At 48.6% G+C, this 27681-nt stretch overlaps 1 protein-coding gene across 1 annotated transcript in view; it reads left to right on the top strand.

The window, feature by feature from the left end:
• Positions 1-27681, top strand: part of BOP1 (BOP1 ribosomal biogenesis factor) — a 319190-nt gene that overhangs the window by 271032 nt on the left and 20477 nt on the right. The window contains exons 4-9 of the mRNA XM_069221018.1: positions 229-383; positions 9386-9503; positions 11335-11436; positions 12077-12289; positions 12488-12649; positions 21749-21829. Coding sequence (XP_069077119.1) covers positions 229-383; positions 9386-9503; positions 11335-11436; positions 12077-12289; positions 12488-12649; positions 21749-21829 — 831 coding nt within the window. The remainder of the gene's footprint in view (positions 1-228; positions 384-9385; positions 9504-11334; positions 11437-12076; positions 12290-12487; positions 12650-21748; positions 21830-27681) is intronic.

Here is a 27681-nt window from a genome sequence, read left to right as displayed (position 1 = left end):
TTCTTATCCTTGACCTACATTCTGTTACTCTTCCAAGGTCCTCATTTTAGGAAGGCAGGAGCTGTGCACTGTGATTGTCAGAAAACATTGCAGGTCCTCACGGGTGTTGTTTTTTTACATTTTCACTGAGTTTTACGTTATCAATGCAAGTAAAAATGCTTAAGTCTTTGAGAAATGTTTTTTGCGTGGCTCTAACTCCTGGTTCTCTGTGTTTTCTCTTGCACTCAGGATGTCCGCAATACTGTGGGTAACATCCCCATGGAATGGTACCAGGATTATCCCCATGTTGGATATGACCTAGAGGGGAGGAAGATCTACAAACCAATCCGCAACAAGGACGAGCTAGACGAGTTCTTGGACAAGATGGAGAACCCCGACTACTGGTAAGAATCGCTGGCCCTTGAGACCTTCACCTGTTGAACGCTTCTCTGCTGACACTCGGCAGCACGAGACCTCCCAGCATCAACTCTGCTGCGCCTATGTCATGATGACTCTCACAAAGTAGCGAGACTGCTGGATTTGGGGCTGCAGTACCTGCGTTGTAGGCAACTGAGTCACTAATGAACGAGATAGCAGCTTGTGGCCCAACCCTCCCGACTCACTAGCAGTACCTCACCAAAACCCAACCGGTAAAGGAGATTTGTGGCAGCCTTGCATGGACTCCGGAAACAAGTCTTACCCTTTTCTGTCCACTTACAAGTCTTAAACACACATAGGCAGGAAAAGAGATGCAGGACAATTTTCAATACATTTATTGAAAAGACTGCAATTCTACGATAAAATGCATGAGGTGCAGTGATCAGGATAATGAGGAATAACGAAATCAGGATTGTGAGAATTATAGCTGTAAATATGAACAAACCCAACATATTGTCATAACATGAATATACAATTCCTACCTAAAAGCCTAATCTCTACCCCCTAAGCGAGAGCATGGCGGTGTAAGCTTAATCTGTCTGTATAGTGTCCATAAGTAGCACACCCCGCCCATGTTACCTTGGCACACGGTCAGGCCGCCAGTCCCTAGATCAGGATCTGTGGAGACACAAAGGCTGAGGTCTACCGAAAACCGGCATGTTGCATGAATGGAAATTCTGGCTGGAACCCAGCCTCTTACCATTTGTCCTACAAGATGTTTTTATAGGGGGCATGTTTACGTTCAGGCACAGAAGCCTGGCGTGGGTATGTACCCAAGTACTGGTCTGTTTACGCTTTCTTGGGGCCGGCAATACAAAATATTATTCTGTGTGCCACGCATTCTGTTATTGTAAGGAAACAACATGATGCAAAGTATGTCATCTGTAGCACTGATAATGAAGCTTTCACAGAATAGCAGTTGATAATGGAATAAAAAACAATGGCACTAAAGAAGAAATGATAACATGAATACAGAGCATGAACACTGAATAAAAGGGGCACAGGCTGCAAGCCTAAGCTAAGCTATCACTGTGCCCAAGCGACTAACTAAAATAGAGTTGCAACACCTGCCCGAAAACATCTCCTGTATGCCTGTGCCCTACACTTCTAGACTGGAACACCTGGCAGGTCTCTCTGCCCTTAGCTACTAGACTTCAGGTCACCGAGAACAGCTTCTCGATACCTCTGCCTTCCATTTGTACGCCCCCTGGCAATGAGTCACTACCTCGAATCAGTGTCTTCCACAACTGGGCTCTAATGCCACTTCTGCACTTCCCTGGTTCTGGGGTAATCGCTCATATTGCATTGCCAACCACTCACACTCTAAGGGAGGGGCGCCATCTCGTACATAACCCTCCTTTCAATTTCTGGACATCGCCGGAGTGATGAGTGGTGGTGGTGGACTGGAGAAGGATCGCGGGTCGGGGGAGCAGGATTGTGAAGAAGTGGGAAGGATAGTTGGAGGTGAGCAGGTCCATGGATGGTGCAGGGTGATGAGGCTAGGGTGAGGGAGGAGTGGACCTGTAGAAAAGGGAAGATGACCAGGCGGACATGACAAGAAAATGGAACTGTTCATCAGGCGTCTGCTATTGCATTTCCTTTCTCGGTTGTGTCTTTCAGGCCTCTGTTTCACCATGCTTCCTCCAGGCTCTGTTGCAATACTTCACCCTCTTTACCCTCACCCTTCTTTCTTCGTCACTGTTTCCTCTCTCGCTGATGATCCTTCATCACAACCTTACTCCTTCTGTACTCTTACTCTTCCTCTGTTCTCTGCCATCGCTCTACATCACTTCTCCTGTTCTACTATTGCTCTTCCTTCTCCACCTTCGTGACACCTATTTCTTTACCTTTCCTTCTGCTTCTCAGACCTTTTCTTCTATTATGTTTCCTTCATCTTGTTGGTCCCTTGGCTTGCATCACTTTTCTTTTCTGAGCTCTTCTCTGCCGTCGCTTCTTCTTCTTTGACCCTTCCCTACCGTGGCATTTACTTGGTTGTCTCTTTTCCACCATTGCTCTTACTCCATCACCTCTGTGCCCTATCTCTGACGTCACTCTTCTTTCTCCATCCCTCTAATCTCCCCATTTCTGTTTTCACCTCATCATCCCGTCCCCACCATGGTTGCTTCTTCCATCTTTCTTTTTTATTCTTTTCTGCCATCTCTTTAACTTCTTTGTCCCTTCTCTACTATCACTCTATCTCCTTCACCCCCTTGTCCCATCTGTACCAGGCTCTTTCCTCTTCACATCTCCTCTGCTGTTCTTTGGACCTCACTTGCAGCTCTTTGCCCTCTTGTGGTCCTTGATCTCGACTCCTCACAGCACCGTCCCTCCTTCTCTAGCACTGTTCGTTCCTCCTTTTCACTGCCACACTCACTCTCCCCTCCTCAGTGCATCTTTGGATCCTTGGCTCCGCCACCCACTTCAGTCATTGTATGTCTGATGCCTTTTCTGCTGCCCCCTTCCCCCCCCCTTGAGCCTCAGCTCCTGGAATCGGTGACGCTGGGCTTCAAGCGCTTTGAATGGCGGTGCTCCGACGTGGATATCTGCCCTCTGTGGGCAGTACAGCTTTTGTCCCACTAACATTCTTCGTCAGCATCGCCCCATGTACTGTTCTGCTCACCCCTTCTTCCTGATGCCTTTCACAGTGCCTGATGGGCAGTGGGTCTGTGATGGCCCCCACTCTTCAGCCAGCAGTTCTCAGGACGGATTTGGCTAAAGAGCCATTTGCCAGTTGTTAGAGGACGGTTCTGACCATCAGAACTGCCCTGATTTTTCGATTTTTGACCACCTGGTTTTTGACCGTTTACTGTGAGGGAGCCTCCTATGAGGTGACTCACGCACAGTAAACACAGGGTAAAATGGACTGCACATGTTTACCGCTGGTGTCGCCGTGCTAAGGAAAGGCTGCTGTGGCGCAGCAAGGCAGGAGGCCCCAGGCAGGTTACATGTGATCATGTGTGCGCATGGATGTGCACCCATGTGAGAGCTGTGAGAGGAGGATTCCTAGTGTGCGCAGCCCTAGAACTGCGCTTAGGTAGTCCTGGTGCAGGAGGAACTATGCAGAGTGGGTGGTGACCTGGAGTAGGTCTCATGAGAGGGGTGTATACATGTGAGGGAGAGTCAGTGTGCTTACTGTCTTTTCACTGTAGGGACACCCAGTTCAATGCCAATGTCGGGGTGCTTAAGATATTTGCATTGGGGGGGATACTCCATTGAATGTCAATGGGAAAGGAGGGCCTAGGGTGCAACTCCAGTTCTCTGGGGTCCACCGAGACCAGAGTCACACCAAAGTACACTGTAACCTGTAAGAAAAAAATGATGCAGTAGGTTACAGGAGCATAGTTGTACAACTTATGGGTCATCCAGGGATGTCATATTTCTCTGCCTCAGCTCAGGATTAGGGCCAATTACTGCTATGTCCAGTTGCTGGAGCAGGGCCTAGCATCAATCAGCCAGCTGTCATTCTGTGCCAGGAGCAGGCTGGAGAAGCCCTGCGAGGAATGTCAGGTAGGAGGGGCTGAGACTTTCAGAGCACATGTGGCAACTAACTCCTGGAGGATGCCATCTTGAGCTATCCCAGAAGACTGTGCAAGAAGGAGGGGATGGGAGTAAGGAAGTGATGTGGCACATCTGGATAGGCCAGAGGTGCAGACCTGCTGGACATTTCCGCCCCCACTTAAAAGGTCCTGCACAGGGGAGAGCTCTCTCTCTTGGCTGTGCTTCACTGCTGGACACTGGGACTGCAGACTTGCGTCATGGACAACTGGAAGGAAGAACCTCCTGACTGCACTTGGGGCAGGGACTCTGCCCCTGAAGGATCCCAAGCCAGCGAGGCGAATGACAGAGGACTAGTTGGGGGAAGGACTGGGCTAGCGCAAGGAGAGCGCGCTGCCCAGAAGGAAGAGGGAACCCAGAGGAAAGATTGGCGCAGGAGTCAGTGGAACTGGCTCCCTGATGATCTGGGACCCTTCCAGGCCAGGAGGCCTAAGGAGAGTGCTCCTGGTGGCAAGGGCTTGTCACCAGGAGCGTAACGACACAAGAATGAAGAAAATCGGCCCTTGGGGGCCCGAGATATCACAGGACAAAGAATGGCGACCTTTGTGAAAGCAGCTACGAAGCGCGTGGAGCTCCGCAGCTGCTTGAGACTGTGCCCCCAGGGTGGGCCAGGGCCTGGGGGCTGCCCAGGAGAAAGAGGAGCAAGGGGGGTGCCATCGCACTCCCCCTCGCATAAGAGAAAGGGACCCCGGACCCCATCCCGGGGCCCCGTGAAGCTTGGTCCATTGGAGGTTTAAGATGGGGGGTCGCTGTCGCGCACCCCCCTGCTGCTGTGGATAGGGGACCCCGGACCCCATCCCGGGGCCCCCGGCAGCGAAGACAAGCCGGGGAGCGCCATCGCGCTCCCCGTGAAGAACAGCTGAATGGGGGGGGGGGAGGGGGGGGGGCGCCGTCGCGCACCCCCCAGCAGAAGGGAAGTCGGGGAGCGCCGTCGCGCTCCCCGTGAATATGGCCAGACCCATCCCGGGGCCCCGCGCAGAAGAGGGCCTGGGGGAGCGCCGTCGCGCTCCCCCCTATGGAGAGGAGGGGCCCCGGACCCCATCCCGGGGCCCCGAGAAGAGGAGGACTCCGGGGAGCGCCGTCGCGCTCCCCGTCGTGAGGAGGAGGGGCCCCGGACCCCATCCCAGGGCCCCGAAGATGCCGGAAGGAAGGGGGAGTGCCGCTGCACTCCCCCGAGCAGCCGCCAGCATCCCGAGTCTGCCCGCTGGAGCGGGCAGACTCCAAGTCGGCTCCCGCGGCAGCACCCGGAGGTGCTGGCCGTGCGGGGAGCCGGCGGGGGCGGCCAGGGGTGGGCTCCCTGAGCCGCCCACCCACGAGGGATCCTCGTTTTGGTGTGGAGGGTGGCCGGGTGGGACCGGCACCCCCAAAATCAAAAGAAAAGGGCCAAAAGGAAAAGCAGAACGGAATCACGGCTCTCCCCTCTCAGCGGGAGAGCCGCTCATCAATTATGCAGCCGCCCCAGCATGCTTTGCGGGGCAGGGGCTGCTTTTTGAGCCCCTAAAACACCTGTGGTGGTCCCATTGAGATGGGGGCCACCACCAACGGAGAACTGGGAGACAGGGGGAGCTGCAGGAGCAGCGCAGCCTCCCCCCAACATCTGTTGGTGTCCTCACCCTAGGTAGGGTGGGACACCTGAGAGATAACCCCTCCAGGGTTAGAGGGATGTTTGAAGCACAAGCTTCAGTGAACTTTTGTTCCTGTTTGTGCAAGGGTGCCTACCATAGGTGTAAGTTGGTATGGCCCCATGTATTCTACTGTTATTTTATGGTTCAGTAAGAGTAATCCAAAAGTAATCTAAAAGTAATCCTAATGGTTATAATGCTAGAATTTGGTCTCTTATGTTCCCTGATTATGCTAATTTGAATAATGATACTGACAGTCACATCTTGGCAGGATGAAAGTATTTATTCACAAATGTAGGTGTCATCATTGCACTGTACTGTTGAATACTGTCAGAATGTTCAAATGTCGCAAGGGGGGCACTGGGATTGTTTTGCCATGTGGGTTGTTGGATTATATTCTCCCTTAAGGAGACCTGAACAATTACCTACTGTTGGTCCAGAGTGATTTTATCACTTTGTATATATTTGTAGATTGTTGCATAGTATTGAGTAGTGTGTGTGAATAATAAATGTACTTTTACTTTATCAAAAGAAAAAGCACAGACTGGACATTCATTTATTGAGAGTCATGCTTGCGTGCTTGTGAATGGGGATTACTAGCCCACACCACCTCCCTTGAGTAAGCCTTGGACTGCTCTGCAACGCTACCCTATGAGAGTCAAGCGCTACAATGGGGTGTTTGGTTCCCAGTGGCGGTCGTGTGCGGACTCGTTACTTGTGCAGGCCACACAACTAATGACCCACCTTCCAACACCAGTCCTTACCAGCGCATTAAGAGTGTCCATTGAAGAACACCAGTGCAAACGTCTAGACACTTGAGCTGGAGCTGCTGTCACTATCTTGTAAATCTGGCAGTTTCCTTACTTTCTCAAGCACTGGTCTTCTGCCACCATCAACTATATAGTTCTCATGTTCCACCATCAAGCTGCCTCATAACATCCCTCATGTGCAGCATCAGGGGTGGCGCCTGGCGGACTCTTCTTGGGCTCACCGCACAATGGAGTAAAGTGCACGCCAAGGAGCTGGGTTATAGTAACTTCTTTTTAACATCACGCAAAGACTGCTCTTAAGCACAGTTTAAAAACCCTTTTATAAGCAGGGCCACTGGAATTATGCAGTAGGAGAGGGCTAAATTATGCAGTACGGTTGAGTAAATTATGTGTCAACGAAAGGCAAATTATTCAGCACAACGCTGCCCATTTTGTAGTAGTATTACTTCATCATTTGTAGCCTTGGTAACACTGGGAATTGGTTGCACCTCATTAGAACCAGTTAACACCCAGCTATAGCAATAAACAACAGAAAGGTGATCAGTCCAGCTTTGCAAAGGGCCTTCCACTGCACAGCAACACGTCATCACATTTTTTGTAACTTTTGAGCCGTTTGACAGAGAAGCAAAATTTTGTTAAGATTTACAAATTATACATCTGGTGATGGATTATGTGGCAAATCTGTAATTATGCGAAAATAGCCATGGCCGCACAACTGCCGTTTTTGCCAACTTCAAAGGCAGAAGAAGGTAGAAGTATTGGACCCAAAACCCCTGAAAATCAGATTTCTTCAAGGATTTGAGAGGAACCTCTGCCAAGGAGAAGAGCTGAGGAGAAGTACTGCCCCTGCCTGTGACTGTGCATTGTTGTGCTATCCTTCAGTTGCTGCTTCTGCCTGTGAAAGGAGACAAACACTGGACTTTGTTGTGCATTCCTGCTTGAGAAGAATCTCCAAGGGCTTGAGTTGAGATTGCCCCCTGTTGTTGAAGTCTCAGGGCCATCAAAGACTGCCTCTGCCAACACCTGGCCTATGTGAGACTCCTGCCCTGCCAAGTGGTGCCCTATCCAGTACCTGGGCCCTTGAGAGGTGAAGCTGGTGGAAAAGGACAGAAATCCACACACAGACCGCTGTGCGAGGAAATTTTTGATGCACCATTGCAACGCAGCTGAGAAACTACGCCCCACCGGCCTCGCGGCTGAAATAGATGCTTCACCTGCATCGCAGCTGGAAGATTGAGGCATCGCGGCTGGAAAAACGACGCGCATAACCTGCTTGCGATTGCTGATGACGCAAACCCCACACAGTGCAGTTTTCTGACACCGTTCGACTGGATTTCAAACGCAAAATCACTGGGTGTGAAAAATCAACGCAAAGCCTGCCCAGACCCGAGGTGCCCTTCCAGATATCGACGCATCGTTCCCTTGCGAGGGCGAAAAACAACACATTGCTGACCGGACCGGACAAGAAACAACGCACCGCCTCACTTGCGAGTAAGGAATTGACACATCGCTGACCTTTCTGATGCAGCCTTACCCGTGCAGCTTTATTTTTTTATGCAAACAAAGTACTTTGTGTAACAACAACGTTTTCATTGTTTTCTATGGATTAAGATTCTTATTCTTTTGAAAACTCATATCTTGACTTGTGTATGTTTGATTTGTGTCATTTTAGTCTTGTTTGATTTAGATAAATATTACCTATATTTCTAAACTGGTGTGGAGTCCATTTTGTAGTGTTTTCACTGTATTACTGTGTGTGTTGGTACAAATACTTTACACATTGTTTCTGGGGCTAAGCCTTTCTGCTCGTGCCAAGCTACCAAGGGGGTGAGTGGTGTTAACCAAGTGTGTTTCTCCAAAACCCTGACTAGAGTGAGGGTGCCTGCTTGGACAGAGTGCAAACTGACTGCCAAGCAGAGACCCAATTTTTAACAGCATCTCTATGAATGTAAGTGTATGCATGTATGTTTAGGTACATATGCATGTGTATATGTAAATATGACCTCCCAGGTGTGTTAACAAACTTTCAAGGGAACCTCTACCAATGGTGTAGGCCATTCCTCTTCGGCAGAGCCAGTCAGTCTACTTTCACCTTCTTCCCACTTCTGCGTTCATGATGTGGTGCGCTGCATTCAACCCGAATGCATTGTTACGCATGAAGTGTTCGGCAGTGTAGTATTTACACACCTATACCACAAGGTCTTTTATGGATTTAAACACCTGTTGCCCACGCGCCACAAGAAGAATATGGGCCAGTTAACAAAAGCATTTATGGCTAGAGGAAGTAGTACTTCAGTAGCATTCCTTTACAGCCCTGTAACCTAGAACTTCTTAATGGGGAAAAAGTGTAAAGGGTATGCTGCCTTTCTATTTGTGCTAACTGAATTTGAATGTTCCCATTTTAGATGTTGTAGTCCAATTCACAAAGGCATCTAAGAGTATATAAAACAATGCTACAGGAGTACTACTTTGCATAACCCAATATACCTTTGTGACTAGGCCTGTTAGTTTCAAACAGAAGCTGTTTTTAAGGTGTAATAGGGTCATACATAGCCTGACACTAGGGTCAAAGCAAGAAGGCATTTAAAGTTCATGTTTATGTCTCCCCGTCCTCTGTTTTCTAGTTAATTCTTGATTTCTCTCCATCTTATCTGCTTGCTACCGGTTTCTCACTCTGTATCTCCTATGTCTTTAATCTCTCTCTACCACCTCTGGGTATTTTCTTTACCATGTTCAGGTCTCACCTAAATCTTTCTGCATTTCAGTCTCTTTTGGCATCTTTCTCACCTATAGCTCTCACTCTTCATCTCTGTCACTCTGGCTCGACTAACTGTTTGTTCCTTCTCCCAAATTGCATCCTTTATTCCAGTGCTCCTCTAAGACCTATATCGTTTTGCCTTCTCCATTTTCCTCCCATCTACCCATTTCCTTCTGACACCCCATTCCTCTTTTCTTTACTTTGTTTTGATTTACAATGACTTACCTTAAAACCCTGTCTATTAATGTGCATCATCTATTCAGGCGGACAGTTCATGACAAGATGACTGGTGCGGATATCAAACTGACAGACGAACAGGTCGATCTAGTTCATCGCCTTCAGAGAGGCCAGTTTGGAGATGTTAACTACAACCCTTATGAGGTAAGCTGAATTCCCAATGATATAGTCTGTTAATACAGAGACTTCAGATAATGTTTCGGCACAGTGTGCTTCATCTAGACCTGCATCAGGATGAAGAGTTAGGGGGTTGGGCAATGGAAAGGGTAAAGTGATTGCACTTAGATTTTCTGCCACAGTTAAGTGGATTTGTAAGAAACCTCCTGGGCTGTACATTTCAAAAATAGCCATCATTGGGCTCCTGGTAAAGGTTAAGTAGAAGTGAATGACTTGAAGTGGAATAGAATGAGCCTGTTCAGTAGTGCGGGACAAGGGTGCGTGCTAGCCCCTTTATTGTTTATTGTATAGATTAATAAACTCAATGTTGTTATTGCTTATTTTATGGATTAATAAACTCAGTGTCTGAACGTTTTAAGTTAAGATGTCCCCTATACCAATTTACTTACCTATACCTGTACTTTTATATGCTGATGATTCTGTGTTTCTTGACCAAACTCCCAGTGCCTTGCGTTGCTTGGTAGGAGTTTTTTCAGAATTCGTCTGATCTTGACCTGTCAACAAACTTTACTAAATGCCTCACCACGGCATGTGACCCTAAGCACTATTTGTTACGCGCACTCTGTGTCCATTGGAATAGCTCAGAGAGTGTGTCCAGATTTCCATATCTAGGACTTGTGTTTCATTCTAATGGATCATGGGCAGAAAATATAAAGTACAGGAACGCCAAGTTTACGGAAACAGGGTGTCCCCTTTTTAATGTTCATAAGGCTGTGGGGGACAAGCTGACCTCTTCTCTTTTAGACATGATACCAAACAATGTGACTCTACTGCTAGCTTTAGTAGTGGGAAATGGGGTTTGCAGACTGCAATCGATTTTGCAGTTGCCTTCTCTCTCCTTCAGTCAGCTTCCCTCTCTATTTGCCATGAAGAACTGGCCCTGCCTTATCTTGAGATTCTTATTAAGATGGGGCCCCTTTTGTTAATGCTTTTAGTGTGGAACAATCCTCTGGCCATTTTTAGCCAAAATACTATTGATGACTTATTCCATGTGACTAGGGCTTGAACATTCCCTGGCTTGAATATGTTAAGCAGAATATTGCCGATCTGGAAAACCTCCTTAGTTGGCAAACCTCTATCTACATTTAAAAATGATTTAAAAAAATGATGTGAAACTTTATAGACAGTCGATGTCCACCTGCACCAAGGCAAAGTTTGGAACTAAGAAAGCCTTTAGTTAGAAATGATTCGGTCTCAACAACTAACATCGGTCTAGAGCCATATTCGTGTTATGTATGTGATAATTGGAAGAGAGCTCTGTTGTTGAGATTTAGAGCCGGCATGATCTGTTATTTGTTGTGTTTTCTACTGGGACATTTTGGTGATCCATATGGAAACAAATGTATCTGTGATATTGCAACTCACTTCTTGCACTTTACGTCATTCTGTAAACTTTATAGATTGTTTAGATCACAACTGTATTCCCTCTTTTAAGGACGTACAGTTTTAAGCAAGTTAGAGTTGCCCTTCGTTCCTTATAGTTACCCAGAGCTGACGTATGTTGTAGATTAGGTCGTTTTCTTAAATCAGCTGGGTCTGATTGCAAACGTTTGGATTTTTAGGTGGGGGAATGTTTAAAATGTTTGTGTTTATTTTATTTTTTTTAAATCTTATTTATCTATCATTTCAATTGTATGGATGTTTTGTGTGACTCTTGTGATTTTCTGATTGAGCCTGTTGAGTGAATTGTTTCAAAGTGCAAGGAACCAATAAAGGTGCTTGCTTCAGTGGCACTAAGTGATCTATCGAGCTGGTTACCCAACCCTCCCTGAACTAAAAGCTGCTTTTTCCCCCACAGCCTGCAGTGGATTTCTTTACTCACGAGGTCATGATTCACCCGGTCACTAATCGCCCAGCTGACAAGCGGAGCTTCATTCCGTCCCTGATTGAAAAGGAGAAGGTAAGAACCACATGGTCATTTTCTGGAAGTAGTTTAGGTGTGGGACGAGAGATTCTGCTCGGCGTTCATAGCCTGCCCCTCTCCAGTGTGGCCAAGAAAATGCACCTGTCTGTTTCTAAACACTGCCGCGGCTATTACTGAGCCTAGTGCTTCGAAATGTTTGTTAGTACCCGTGGATGTTTTCAAATAAATAGTCTCCTTGTAGTTAATGGGGAAGGACTGGGCCCTCGCACTCATTTGTCATCTTCAAACTGCACCAGATAGTTGCTTTAGGAGATTCTGCACAGCCCTTTCAGGGACCTTTCAGGGCATGAACATGTCCTAGGTGAAACTGACACCTTCTTTAACATGACTGGCAACTCTCACCCCTTGTGCAGAACATGCTTAGAATATGTGGGTAGTGAATTTGGGAGCAAAAGGCTTTGTGGGTGGGTGTGTGCGTCAGGCATAATATCCTGACGTGCTTAGGGAGGTTGGTTGTGAAAGGCTGGTGATTGGTTCTTTGTGGGCCAGGTGCAGGAACTAAAGGTTCATTTGAAGGGTGTGTTTTTTTAGGGGGGTAGGTCTCTGGAATCCAGAGCATGAGTTTTTTACATCTCCACTTACAGGAGGCTGTCTGCTTTCTGATCCTTCCCTCCAGGTTTCCAAGCTTGTACATGCCATTAAGATGGGCTGGATCAAACCCCGCAAGCCGAAAGATGATACTCCCAAGTATTACGACTTGTGGGCCAAGGAAGACCCCAATGCGATCCTGGGGCGACACAAGATGCACGTGCCTGCACCCAAGATGAAACTTCCGGGGCACGAGGAATCCTACAACCCTCCGCCAGAGTATCTCCTCAGCGAGGAAGAGGTAATGGCTGCAGGCCAGCACTGGAAGCCATGCTGCTGATTGGTATACAAGCGACAAGTCCTTGTGATCTTTAAACTTTTTAATGCTGTACCTCCTTTCACCCGGACTCCCTAAAATGCAAAACTTATTTGCTCCTCATAGTCCTGTAAAATGTTAACTCTCTTCTCTGCCTGTCACCTTATGATCTGTCCCTTCCAGCGGATGGCCTGGGAGCAGCAGGAACCAGAGGAGCGAAAACTGAACTTTCTGCCTCAGGCGTACAAATGTCTGCGTGCAGTCCCAGCGTTTCCACGCTTCATCCATGAGCGCTTTGAGAGGTGTCTGGATCTCTACCTGTGTCCCCGACAGAGAAAGATGAGGGTATGTTTTTTTTCTTCATTTATTTAGAGGGTTTTCATGGTCTGATATGTAACATTGCCCTCACTTCGAAGTGGTGTGTGGTTGTTAGCATGACGCGAGTCATTGGTGCTCTAAATGTGCCTGTTGCTTCAGCTAGGTAGATGTTGTCTTCATTCTGTGGGTACCACAGGAGGGTCCCACTCACTGGGTTCAGTTAATACATTTTATTTTTGATAAAGAAACAAGGTTTGAGTTTTGGAGGATATTGAGCAGATACTAGTCAAGTTCCGTCTTGGCATTTTTCAAGGCTTCCTTGAGAAGGGTGATTTACAGGTGTTTTTTTTTTAGGTTGAGCCTAGGGAGCACGCTTGTGCTATTTCTCGAGATGCTGTAATCTATTTCTGTGGGCTTTCACCACCCTCATCTCTTTCATTCATTCCTTGGCCGGCCTTTCAAAATTCCTTTGGTTTGTTAGGTAAATGCTTTAGATTTGTCCTGCGTTGAGGCTGTTTTGTGACCGCCTTGGAGACTGACCCTGTTACATGGATTATTGGACGATCGGCCATATACCTTAGTGTGGCGCACTACTTTTTACTTTGGCCTCTCCACTTTGCGCTCATGGCAGTATGTTGTTTCTTCCTCCAGCATCTGGCTGTTTCTTTGCATGTCTGCACCAGACAAAGCCTGCAAGCTGGAGGGGGATTATTTTTAGGCCGAGCCTAGGCAGCGCATGCACTCTCTCTTGACATGCTGTATTCTCCTCTGTGGGCTTTTACCACGCCCACCGCTTTTCATTTGTTCCTTCCTGTGGCCTTCTAAATTCCTTGCTTTTCATTGGTGAACCAGTGCTATCTGTCCCGCCCTTTGGTGTGCTCTTCCCTCCCATAGACACTGCCCCTGTTACATGTGCACCTACTCTTTTGTTCACTTATGCCGTTTTTGGCGCACTCTTTTCTTATTTCTTTAGGCCAGTCCATCCTGCTCAGTTGTGTCCTGGACTCGCCATTATTGAGCTGCCCCCTCCCCTGTCAAGCGCCTCTGTTCGCAGACCTATGAACAAACTATGCAGTTAGAGGTGAGACGGGGGTGGGTGCCGCAGCTCTTTTTGTCTTCCCTTCACTCATTCCAGGCACGTAGGCTTTTGTTACAGTTTGTGCAATCTCTAATGTTTCAAAGAATGCGTGAGTCAAGTGCAGCGTTGTCTTCCGTTCAAACCAGGGCACACTTTAAGTGTGTGTGTTGCAGACACTCGACCTGTGAAAGCCGAATGAAGGCAGAAAGAATGAGCAATGAATAAAGTTGGCTGTTATTCTCGAGGAGGAAAATGAAAACCATTGTTGGTCGCGGAAGTACGGAACCTGCCCCGCTTTCAGTGCTCGTGAACCAGCGTTCCTAGGCGACGCTCGGGAACACTTTCTTAAATATGCCTAATTTTATGGAAACGTCTTTCTGAACTTTCCATGGATCTCTTTCCCTTGTTCCCTTGACTTGATGACTTCTTTCACACAAATGTTGGAAACTGCGGGACAAAGGAATACCTTTTCACGTTCATTACTTAAGTAATCCAGCATTACTGCATTGTCCAATCATGCCATGTTTTGTGTGACTAAATGTGTCTGTACGAGCTTGTGTGCGCCCTGTGTGCACTTATTGTTTGAATATTTTGTTGTCTCCATGTGCGCAAGTGCATGCATAGTCATGTCTCTGTGACTGCGTATGTACCATTGTGTTTAAGTATATGCATGGGTGACTACCTGAGTGTGTGGCTGCATACGTGTTACAATATGTGCCTGTGGGTATGTGTATGTTTGCGCGCTACTTCGTGTGAATGAGTCTGTCCGCATGTGTTTGCGAGCAAGTTTGTGTGTGCATATGAGACATTTGTGTTTGTATGCATTTGTGAATGAATAATCGGCTTGTGAAAAGGTCTGTCTGTATTTGAGCATGCTTGTGTGCATATGAGTGTGTGACTGCATGTATTTGAAAATGTTGCTGGCTGTGTGGCTTTCCTCTTGTACGTGTATCAATGCTCCTGTGCATATGTGTGCTGAAGTGTGTGGATGGTTGTGTTTTAACATGTACCTTTATGCGTACCTGTACCTGCGTGGTGGTGTACATGTGTGTGCCCGAGTGTATGACTTTGAATACGTGTTTGTATATCTCTGTGAGTGGTCTCTAAGCCTGCCTGTGCCTCTGAGCATACCTCCACCTGTGTGCTTGTGCTTATGTGTGTGACTGAATACTCGTCAGGGTACCCATGTGTACAAGCCTGCGTTTCATTGCCTGTGTGTGACTGCACTGGGAAACGCTGCTTAAGGTGAGATTTCTTCTACAAGACACATGGAACCAGTGTTTGCTCTAAGCTGTACTGACGGCGCCCCCCGCTTCTCTCCATCACCCGCACAAAAGAGCAAGAGAGCGCACACAAAAGGTAACAGGTCATTTGTATTATTGGGGGGGGCACGGCTGGCCATCCGAATGCGTGAAGGCCTTAAGAGTCGGTCCCCTGGAGGCCTATGGCAGCCCTGATGCATGCAACGGCATTGCCTTTTTCTGCAGTCATTGGCATTGCTACAGAGATTCAATGTGCTGATGAAGTGTTTAGCACAGAGGTCTTCAATCCTATGTTCATGAGAAGCATTGTGAGCTACTAATTTTATTAGCGTTGTAATCATGACCATATCAGACAATATCACGTTAGTAGACATCCAATGTATGTAGTGATTAACTCAGACAGGGCTGCCAGCAGTAATGTTAAAAAAAAAAAGTTCAGAGATTTCGGATGCCTGTACCACAATACATCACAGCTATAGCTACAATGCCCCTGTCACCAAAGGTGATAATGAGAAATACGTCTTCCAGACACAACATGATTTAACACTCAAATATATGAGCTTTAAATATATTTGCTAAATACAACCATTGTTCTCCAAACACTATCCTATACGTTTTGAAAATACAAACATTCTCATCTCAAATCCACATTTTTTAAATATTGGTATACATATATTAACTCAAGCAAGCAAATTCTTCCAATTTAGTTGCATGAACTGCAGAGGTGAGCTTTTTGCTGGTAGCTGGATAGCTATCAGAAGCTAACAAACTTCTGGTTGGAGAAGCCTGGTTTAGCAAATCACACAACTTTTGGCTCTCCTGCTCTGGCCCCCCATTCTCCTATTGAAATTAGGAGTCTTCCATCCTACACTTGAGGAACCCCAATTCAGTTATATTTTCCACTCAAAACAGAAGAAAAACTACTTTGAAACATAATTTGCTACCTTATGATGACTCCAAGCTTCCACTAGACAAAAGTATGTCCTGTCTCCAAAAAGAACATTAATCACGAGTTATTTTGACATTTTTGTATGAAATGCACTGTTGTTGTTTTTTTTTTGCAGCAGGCACATTAACCCTCTGTGCTACCTTAGGATGACTCAAAGCTTTCACTAGACAAAAGTACTGAGGATCATTAATATCATGTGAGGTGGTGTGTGAAAAACCATGGCCATTTGTTTGACTACCCAGACTGCAGTAAAGGGACAGTGATCCAGTAAGGATGCATTCTTGGAGTAGCATTATTTATTCATTGCCCGAGGGCAATGCCGCCTGTACCAACTGCCAAGTAAATATGTTTTGCACCTGGGAGTAGTTTGTGTTTTAAGGGCCTTGTTTAAAAATATATTCCAGTAGGCCTCTAATCAAGATGGCTGGAATTATGTGGCAGAAAGGACCAAAACATGCAGCAGGGTTGACCAATTAATGCGGCAGAACAGTCTAGTTATGCATTTATAATGCCAATAGCTCCAACTCAAGTAAATGCGAGACCTATTGCATTGCAACTGCTTGTTTATTTATGTATATAATACAAACTCGACCAGAAGATTGGAGCGCTCTATGTGAGCGCCAGTTAATTTTGCAGCCCTATACCTAAATTCTTACCAAGTTTAGCAGTTGAAAAATATACACCTGGCGCCTTTTAAATGGAAAAAACACAAGGGAATCCCTCAGCGCGTCTCTCCCCGGCACAACCGCTCCCACCATTCAATGTCTTTTTAAGCCCTCTCATAGCTGGAGCTTTTGTTTTACAGCTGGGAGTGGTTTGTGCATGGCTCAATACTTAAAAGGTCCGAAAGGCGAGACCTATTGGCTATGCCAGTGCTTGTCTACTCACTGTTCCTTGTTTAGGATCACTGGGATTGGATCAAGAGACATCATTAAAGAATGTGGAATGTTCTTTTCCATGTTTGTTTTCTTCTTGAGTTGTCCTGCCTCATTTGTGTAGTGCGTTTAGATTTTGTGGTATCTGGAGGGCACATAACAAAGGAATCATTTCTGAAGGCAGACCCTGACCCTACCCTCGAGGGCCATGTGCAAAGTGCATAAAACTTTGGACTGGATTAAATGATGTAACATGAATCTCTGAAATGACTGCGGCGTGTGGGATGCTATCACATAATTGGACCATATTCAAATCAGTCTTGACCCTGCTCCCTGTGGGAAAAGTCCAGTGCGAATTGCCAGGCCAGATCCTCCCTGGACCGGAAACAAGTATCCTGTGACCAGTTTCGGGGTATCACCCCATATGAGCCAGGCTAGCTTGAATCCGGTGGCGCAGGGAGCCTGGGACCCGCATCTGGGCATACCCTTCCCACAATGGATTTAAGCCCTGATCTGTGACTGGAGGTGAATGTTTGACATTGTTCAGCATTCCGTCCATCACCTGTTCTTTGTGCATCTCAGTAGTTACACCAGGTGATTGTAACATAGCAGTGGGAGCTCTTCTCTGATCATTAATAGTTGAGGTTAGAACCTTCAACACTGCATGTACCTGGGGACAGAAGGACAACTCATCATTTCATGCAGCACTACCTATGCATGTACTTTCTATAGCAAAACCCTAACTACAAAGCAACTGACCACTTTATGTGAGAAGCTGAGCAGGAGCACAGGTAGTGATTTACAGGGAAGAAGGTAGTGTGCTGGAGTGAGACTTTCACAGAGTCGGGCAGTGACGTCTGGGAGTCTGTCAGATTTCGTCCGGCATCCAGGAAGTGTTGCCTTGTGACCAGGTACTGGGTTTAGAAGATGGAATGTGACCAAATGAATCTAAATGGAAACTTTTTCCATGATCAGTGGTTATCCTGAAAACCTGGAATGGGTCTGTCTCTTCCAGATCTACATTGGATATCTGTGCTCTACACCAAGGTCTTGAGTGTGGATGCAACCAGCTGCAGGATTGTGAAATCTACCCTCAGTAGCTCAGGATCCATCATAAGAGGCACAGCTCTTATTGGTGCTGAAGTCTGCATCGCACAATACCCATTCGGCTCCATTTTGGTGTCGGCAACGAGAATGGGGGCGGTCCACCCGGAGGCACGGGTGACGCCGGGAGTGTCAGGGTCAGGACCATCATCTGGGAAAGTTGAGGTGGTACGACCAAGGCCATCCTGTATCCAAGCATGGATCCATGGTTACCCCTCGGAGCAAAGGCCGAAACCTCTGGTGTGGAAACCGAGGGGGCCCCTTCCGACTCCACTGGGCCTGAAGGCGCGTGAGCAGTGTTGGACTGCCCAAAAATGAGGTGCATGGACTCATAGAATTCCTTAAGTTGGTCAGGGGTCTCTCTGGCACTGGAAACTCTGGGAGGCACAGTCTGCCCAAATGCAGACCCCACGGAGGGAGCTCTAGAACAACGACACTCCCTCTCCCTCGCCGGCCGACGCACAAAGTAAAGTCTAAGAACATTTAATCTTCTATGACTTCTTCTTATACCTTGACTTACATAGTCATCCTGAGGACTTTTGAAGGGGAATTCGCAACCTATTTCAAGATCTTCCTCTTGACCGACACCATGACTTACGTGGAGTCGAGCGCCAGGCCACGATCAGCTTCATGCGGCACTCCCTCAAAGAATTCAGAAGCATGGCCCGACACACGGAGAACAACTTTGGGTCGTTGTCGCACTCCAGGCGCCAAAGGCACACGAGTTGCAGATCCATCACGGACATCATCCAATGACAGGACCTGCTGGGCTTAAACCTGGTCTTCCTTGATGACATCCCGAGTTAACCACTCGAAAAACCTTAAACAAAAACTCAAAACATGCCACTCAAAAATTTATTGAGGGGTAGCTCTCTTCGGATTAGTGCTGGCTGGCTGGCGCAGAAAGAAAAGAACTGACATCAGCGTGCCCGGGTCTTGCAACAATGTACCCGGCAAGAATGACGCTGACGACGGATGTGGAGCCGATCAACACTACATAACAGGCATGCAGGGGTACTGCTCAAGAAAAATCTCTGGATCCAGACTGATGCCTGGGGGAAATTCTAAAGTAAGGAATCTGCAACTAGATGTCTCCATCAGATCTCTTTTAGCAGCTCATCAGGCTTCTCATCTAATGGTGACTCTAATGCTGCCTTTGTTGTTGGAGCGAGCTGCTTGCACCCAGATAACAATCCAAGCTTGGTTGTGTACTCATCCTGTGTGTCATCTCCTTGGCCTTCAATGCAGAAATCTTATCACCTGGCTACAACGCCTTAATGAATCAATGCATATTGAAGGTACCATGCGAAGGTGGTGAGCAACCTTCTGCTCTCAGCAGTGGGGAGATCTTTGGTTCGATCTGTTCGCCTCCGCAGAGAATGCGCAATGTCAGCAGTGTTGCGCATTGGAGTTTCCAAGGCAGCAATTGCTCTGCAATGCCTTTTGTCTCGCGTACAACTCACACCTCTTGTTCGCCTTTCCGGCCATACCCCTTCTGCCCAGAGTTCTCAAGAACAACTGGGCCCAAGTCATCCTTGTGGCTCCGATCTGGGCATGTAGAGTTTGGTATCCCAAGCAACTGAGCATGGCCATTGATCCTCTGTTCAGACTGCCCCTTCAGGAGGATCTTCTGTCATAGCAGCAGGGGAGCGTTCTCCAGCTGAACCTGTCAACTCTCCGCCTTCTTTCGTGGAGATTGAGTGGCGACAGTTGACCGCTTTAAACCTTCTTCCCAAAGTCTTCAATGTAACCTTGGCAGGCCTTAGTCGTATATTTTCTCCGTCCCCATTCATTATGCCTCAAATGGACTTGAACTTGGTTTTGTCCTTCCTGATATGTGCTCCTTTTGAGCATGTACACAATTACCCTCTCAGATTTCTCACCTTGAAAACAGTCTTCCTTGTGGCCTCTTACCGCAGGGTGAGTGTGCTGCAGGCATCGCCATCTAAGCCGACCTACTTTTTCATCTGTTTTCACGCTAGGGCTTCCTTTTTGCCAAAAGTGGTCACCCCCTTTCATATAGGCCAATCTATCACCTTGCCTACTCTCTATGCATCCCTACATCCTTCTAAGGAAGAGGAGAGAGTCCATCGCGTGGACCCAGAATGAGCGTTGACGTTCTACCGTGTTCGTACAAAAGAGTTCCAGGTGGATGATCAACTATGTCAGATATGTGGGTGTGAAGAAGGGTCGGGCAGTGCAGAAACTAACCATGTCCAGATAGGTTGTCCTCTGCATAAAGATTTGCTACGCACTAGCCAAGAAGCGACCCCCTGAGGTTTCGCGTTCTAATTGTTAACAGAGCTAAAGCTGCAACCACTGTGTTAGCACGCAGAGTTCCAGTCTTTGATATTGGTCAGGCGACAACATGGGTTTCTCTGCACACGTTTACCAAGCACTACTGCCTGGACAGTCAGGTCCGTAGGGATGGGTACTTTATCTGTTCGGTCCTGCAGGACATTCTAGTATGATCTTGGTTTGCAGAGCCTTCTCTGGGGATGGTATTGCTTGGGTATTTATTCTAAGGTAAGGAATCTACAACTAGATGTCTCTATCAGATTACCAAGTTACTTACCTTCTGTAACGCCTTATCTGGTAGAGACAATATCTAGTTGCAGATTGCTTACCGACCCACCCATACTCCCTCATCTGCGAACTGATTTCTAGGGACAGGTCTTCCCTTTCAGGGCCTTAGTTTTAACCCACCAGTGGTCAGTGTTCTTCATGGATATGCACTTCTGGCGTGAAAAGTCTTAAAGAATTTGACATCAGCCCGCCTGAATGGGATCTTTATAGTACGCACAACGTCATATCCGGTGCGATCGACTCCAAAGATGGACGCGGAGCCAATCAATGCCACCTAACGTTGCACACGGGTACTGCTCGGGAAAAATCTACAAATCAAGACTGATGCCTGGGGGAAATTCTGAGGTAAGGAATTTGGAACTAGATTCTGTCGCTACCAGATAAGAGGTTACCAAAGGTAAGTAAATTGTCGATTTGAGGTATTGTCTTATTTGAACTGGGGCCACTGGTCTGCATAGCATTTCTGGGATGTGGAATAAATACGTAATCTATTCACCTCCCTAAAAATGAATACTTTTGGTCATTCTCCATCTAGAGTACTCCGGAAAACACCACGAAATGTGTTTATTTGAAAACTATTGTTGTATTAGTTTGTAGAGCTGTTAACTTAATTCTCCTCTTCTAGAATGATTCCTAGGATATGTTATTCTATTCTTTGGTAGAAGCATGTTTGTTAATCAAGAAGCATGCATATGAAGTTCTTGGGTTGGGTGTGCCATCTGGACTCTGGTCTTCAGTAATTTAAAAGAACCAGATTTTGGGGAATTTCTTGTGGCTTTACGATTTATTACAAATGTGGAGAAGTCAACGTAGTCAGAGTGGCATCAGGTAGACTAGGATATTCTTTCATCATTGTGATGGGGTGGATGATTTCGGAGCTGCTAGGTGGTGCTTGCATCTTTAGGTAGATATGGAAGTCTCTGGGTTTTACTGGTTGGTAGAGGTGCATTTTTGCCAAAGCTGGTATACTTATTAAACAACCCTAGAGAGCCATGGGACATTGTATCATCATGAGACAGCTGTGTAGCTGTATGAGCTGTACAGGGTTGGAAATGTAAAGAATTTTAGGTCTTAGCTCCAGTGTCATAAACAGATTTAGAGGATCACAGGTCATGGTGGCGCCAGCAGGTTGATCTGGGAGGTCTCCAGATGGTGGTCTGTGAGTGTGAAGAGAGAAAAGGTTCATGGAGAAGATATCACTAGAGTTCACAGTCTCACTAATGTCTGTAAAGCTAGCCTCTGTCATTCATCCGTGTCTCTGTTCTCTTCCAGGTGAATGTAGATCCAGAGGACCTGATTCCAAAGCTACCAAAGCCGAAGGACCTTCAACCTTTCCCCACCACCCAGGCCCTGGTGAGACCCTCACTTTTAAAATTAACTTTCTTTGCAAACAGGCTAAGCTTTAACCCACCTGTAATCCTGTCTAGTGACTGCTACAGGAACAGATATTAGAGACGCTTTCTTGCAGTGCACATGAGAGCTGCCGGGCCCATGAACAGATTACTTGTTTAATAGAAACAGCTGCAATGTGGGCTCAAAATGCACTAGAGGCATAAAGAGGTGCATTTTAGGAAGATTATATTTTACAGCTGTAAAGAAGATCACGTACCGCAGGAGAGGGCTGTATAATGGAGGAGAGGAGTGATGGGGGCAGCAAGTAGAGAAATGATCAGGCTAGGTGCTTGAGCGGCAAAATGGAGCAGAGCTATGCTTAGGAACGCCAGTGTGATATGTACTATATGGGATCTGGGATATGTGGGATTGTCGGAGAGGAGATGGACTACTCGTACGCCCATGCGAAGTCTGCACAAATCCAGGTAGGTCCTTAAGTGACAGACCAGTGGCGCGGAGAGTGGTTTGTGCAGAACAGTCGAGCGCACTAGCAGCAGCAAGACAAAGCTTTGTGTCGTTCTCATCTCTTTGTACTCTGACATTGTCTCGAGCACTCGAGATGACGCGTAGTCAGGGAGCAGCAACCTCACCCAGCATGTCCATCTATAAGAGAGGGAGACATTGGATGGATTAATGGTAGTGTTGTGTTGTGAAGGTACAGACTTTTCTACCTGAGCTTTGCATTGCAATGAGCATTCCATAGTGTCTTCTATCTGAAAGCGGTTGGGATTACCAAAAAGCAGCCTCAAATGCAGAGAGGCTTCTTTGAGAGGGGCGCAGAGGTTGGTTAAGCGACCATGGGAGGAGGATAGTGAGGCTGTGCTGAAGGGGGTGAGGCGGGAAGCCATCCTGAAGAAGAGCTCATGTGAAGGAGAATCTGGGAACAGAAGACCTTTCATGTGTGAGCCAAGGATGGATCCACCACCGGGGCCGCAGCACGGGGCTTGGGATTGGACGTCACTAGGAGACCACAGTGCTGAGTACTGTGGAGCAAGGATGGATCCAACACCGGGGCCGCAGCACGGGGTTTGGGATTGGACGTCACTAGGAGACCACAGTGCTGAGTACTGTGGAGCAAGGATGGATCCACCACCGGGGCCGCAGCACGGGGCATGGGATTGGACGTCACTAGGAGACCACAGTGCTGAGTACTGTGGAGCAAGGATGGATCCACCACCGGGGCCGCAGCACGGGGCTTGGGATTGGACGTCACTAGGAGACCACAGTGCGGAGTACTGTGGAGCAAGGATGGATCCACCACCGGGGCCGCAGCACGGGGCTTGGGATTGGACGTCACTAGGAGACCACAGTGCGGAGTACTGTGGAGCAAGGATGGATCCACCACCGGGGCCGCAGCACGGGGCTTGGGATTGGACGTCACTAGGAGACCACAGTGCGGAGTACTGTGGAGCAAGGATGGATCCACCACCGGGGCCGCAGCACGGGGCTTGGGATTGGACGTCACTAGGAGACCACAGTGCGGAGTACTGTGGAGCAAGGATGGAGCAAGCAGCTCACCGTGGAAGGGTGACAGTGGCAGTTGTTGTACTCTAAGTAATATACCGATTGCCAGTCAGTGCTGTCAGTACGTAGGTGGTTTCAGTAAAGACTGACATGTTCTGTACCTGAGAGCTGGAGAGTGAAAGCACAAGGGACACAACAGCCGGTCTGACGCGGATCATCACTTCTGTTGTCCAAGTCTTTGCTCCCGGGGTATTTTTGGAAGGTTTCATTGCCACCAGAGGGTTACTTCTCTTGTATCGTGAGCGGAGGGAGCCAGGAAGCCGCCATGTGTGATGCGCTCCCGGCACAATGAAACACTCTGCCGCGGCTGCTTCCTTCCGGGTCCGCGCGACGTATTTGTGGCTCAGAGACAGATTTTGCTTGAATAATAATAGTTGGAGACCTGCGAGGGCCACACTTTCCGTTGATGCTGTCCGGCCATTTCAAGCATATGTGCAATATTCCCAAAGCCCAGCGCTATCCAGCAGGTGAGCTCTTCCTGCCGTAAACCGCCTGCTGGTCCTGCTGTACCACACAGCCTTGTGTGTGTCCTGCAGATGCTAGGCTGACCAGAGGGGACTGTCCTAGTGTCCCGACGCTTCACTTATTTTTAAATAAATGTCCAGTTTTTTGGGACAAAGGTCAGATCACTTAGGGAAGCATAAGTGAAAGTCACATACAAAGTATGAAATAAAGTACTTTTATCTCTTACTGTCAGGTAACAAAGTCCCCTGTGTGCCCCCGGCAAAGAGAGGTTGGTAAGAGCGGGTTGGGTGTGCAAGGTGGGAGGTCAAGCATAGCTAATTTTGTATGTGTAGTCTTGTATGTGCGTGTGTGTGTGTGTGTGTATACACACATTCACAAAGCTACGCAAAAAAAAAAAAAACGAAAAACGGGACTAGCCAGGTATAAAAAGGGAGAGTAAAGTCTTTAGTCCTTCGTTTATGTCTGAACTGCCCCGGTTTTTGCTGCTCAGATCTGCTCACCCTAGCAGATGCTGTAACCCAGGGCATTAAACACGACCGTGGGGTTGTTCCTCGCCAGCACCTCTGAGCTCCAAGAAGTGCTCGGCCCTTGTGGGGGAAGACACAGGAATGTCCATAGGTTTTTGTACAAAGACTGCCTTCCAGAGAAGGACGGATGTATTCTTCTGTGCACAGTGTCTCCGCACTCGTTCTCGCTTTGGGAAGTGTGCGGGAGCAGCCGAAAACACTCTGTGCTCGAACCAGGTAAAGAACAAAAAGTGGTTTGGAATTACTAACTGAGTATGGGCGTCACACAGGCTGGGTTTCTTACCCCGCAGTTTATTTTCAGGACCGTGACAATGGGGAGAAGGGCTCCAATAAGAGTTTACAAATTCATATTTATTAAGAAAGAGGTTCACGTTTCACAATAAGAGAGGCTTTCAGCATAAGAGCTGCAGCCCTCGGGGAGTTGTAGACACCGGTTTTCCGTTCCCACTAGAAACGAAGCCAGGGGAAGGTGCATGCAGGCTTAAGGGTCGTCATGTCCCTGCAGTCCTGTGTCCTCGTGGTGACACGCGGCGGACGCTCTCACACACCGCCTAGAAGCACATCAGGCTGTCACGGTCCCCGACCCCGAAGACCCCCTACATACCGAGGCCAAAGCTCGAAGCGGACACTACAGCCACTGCTGGGGTGCTCTGACCCAGCCCCCCCGACACTGCCGCCTCTTGGTATATTCTGATGGATTGGGGCCTGAGCTCAGTCAGGTTCTCTCTGTAGCAGGAGCTGAAAGGTTCTTTGGGTTTATAGACCCACAGTGCACGTACACGGCATTTACAGCTTCCCACCCGTTAAAGTGTCGCAGAGTCCGATATCCACCGTTTATCAGCCGGTGGGTAATGGACGCTCGGGGGAGCCCGCTCCATAGAGGGCCCGTGACCCCGCGGGACCAGCAGGGCTCAGTACTGCAACCAGCAGCAAGAACGCGCTGCTCGGCCTCTGAGGATGTGACTGAGAGAACCCGTGGGCATGACTCCCTCCGCCGGGACTGATGCTCACAGGACGGAGTGCAAGGCTCCCTCTGCAGGGACTGATGCTCACAGGACGGAGTGCAAGGCTCCCTCTGCAGGGACTGATGCTCACAGCACGGAGTGCAAGACTCCCTCTGCAGGGACTGATGCTCACAGGACGGAGTGCAAGGCTCCCTCTGCCGGGACTGATGCTCACAGGACGGAGTGCAAGACTCCCTCCGCCGGGACTGATGCTCACAGGACGGAGTGCAAGACTCCCTCTGCGGGACTGATGCTCACAGCACGGAGTGCAAGACTCCCTCTGCAGGGACTGGTGCTCACAGGACGGAGTGCAAGGCTCCCTCTGCGGGACTGATGCTCACAGGACGGAGTGCAAGACTCCCTCTGCAGGGACTGATGCTCACAGGACGGAGTGCAAGGCTCCCTCTGCGGGACTGATGCTCACAGGACGGAGTGCATGACTCCCTCCGCCGGGACTGATGCTCACAGGACGGTGTGCAAGACTCCCTCCGCAGGGACTGATGCTCACAGGACGGAGTGCAAGACTCCCTCCGCAGGGACTGATGCTCACAGCACGGAGTGCAAGACTCCCTCCGCAGGGACTGATGCTCACAGCACGGAGTGCAAGACTCCCTCCGCAGGGACTGATGCTCACAGCACGGAGTGCAAGACTCCCTCCGCAGGGACTGATGCTCACAGCACGGAGTGCAAGACTCCCTCTGCAGGGACTGGTGCTCACAGGACGGAGTGCAAGACTCCCTCTGCAGGGACTGGTGCTCACAGGACGGAGTGCAAGGCTCCCTCTGCGGGACTGATGCTCACAGGACGGAGTGCAAGACTCCCTCTGCAGGGACTGATGCTCACAGGACGGAGTGCAAGGCTCCCTCTGCGGGACTGATGCTCACAGGACGGAGTGCATGACTCCCTCCGCCGGGACTGATGCTCACAGGACGGTGTGCAACTCCCTGCTAGTTCCAGTAAGCCCCCTCGCAGCCCAGGTGGCGGCGGTGCACGTCCTGATGTCTCGGGGTCACTGGGGGCCGAGGGGTCTGCAGAAATCTCCTCTCTGCAGATCCCAGGTGGTGGAAGGACCGCGAGAGTGATCCGCGCCTGGCTGGCAGCAGAGTGACTGTCCAGTGGTATTAATGCAGGGAGCGGTCCTTTCTGCCCCGGGTGGTCCTGAAGCCTCAGTATTGTCAGTCCCTCCTGGTGGCCGGAGGGCACTGTTGATGGGATGGCGCTAGGCGCTATAGCATCCTGAAGCCGCCGGCCCTCGAGCTTCTGCGCTCAGTGCTGTGGGGTTCGTTTCCTTCACGGGGATTACATACCTAAAAATACTGCCCAGGCAGGAAACCCATAGCTACCCCTCACCAGCACAAGCCGCAGCTGCAAGGCAGAGGGGCTGTTTGTGAAGATACCCGCGGCGGGGGGCGGGGGGCGGGGGGAGTGGGGGTATTGCGGCGGTATTGACTCGAGGACAGTGCTCCACTTTTGTTGGAGACCTCAGAGCGTGATGGGAGGGCGTGTGCTGTGGCTCGAAGTAGGACGGGGAAACACCGAAGCAATGAGCTATACAGAGAAAGCGCCCTCCTGGCCGCAGGCGGCGCTCCCGGTGTACAAGTGATGTTCAAGGCACAGAGACCGCCTCTGAAAGACGGGGAAACCCACGAGCTCAAAGTTAGAGAAGCACAAAATATGCAACAAAAAAAGTGTCCTTCGGTGGTTACTGCAGTGTAGTGTCTCCTCAGGCATGTTAAGCTGGAGCTTTTCAAGCCCATTTGGCCGCAGTTGGTGAATCTGTCTCCCAGGCTGAGGAGCTCCGTTGCAGAAGGTTGTCATCAATGGTTTTATGGTCTTGTCACCTTGCCATTGGCACTGAAGGGCTTTCTCATACGATTTCAAGGCAAGGAGATGGATGTGTTAATGGACGAGGGAGCAATGGTTTGTAGAAGGAGGTTAGTAAGCATCTCAACTTGAGGGCGGGTCACCTACCCCACTGGCAACAACGGTGAGTGGGAGCCGCTGCAGGGAAGGGAAGGCTACGTTTTGCAGAAATGTGGCAAGTTAGATGCAGAAACAGATTCACGTCCAAGGTGTTTTATTAAATGATGCCTTATAGAGATGGCATACAAACTTGTTCCTAAACATTGCGCAGATGGTTAAGCAAAGCTGTAACTGCCCTGTTTTTTGAAGTTGCAGATCTATTTTGAGAATATTTTGTATCATTAGCCTTGCTTCCCTTTACATGTATTTGCATGCTGCCAAGGAGCATTATGGGTGCTACATGACCAGCTCCAAATACTTCAGTATGAGA

The sequence above is a fragment of the Pleurodeles waltl genome, chromosome 2_2 (genome assembly GCF_031143425.1).
Source record: "Pleurodeles waltl isolate 20211129_DDA chromosome 2_2, aPleWal1.hap1.20221129, whole genome shotgun sequence".
Lineage (NCBI taxonomy): Eukaryota > Metazoa > Chordata > Amphibia > Caudata > Salamandridae > Pleurodeles > Pleurodeles waltl.
The sequence above is the reverse complement of the archived record's forward strand: the minus strand, read 5'-3'. Positions and strand labels throughout refer to the sequence as shown.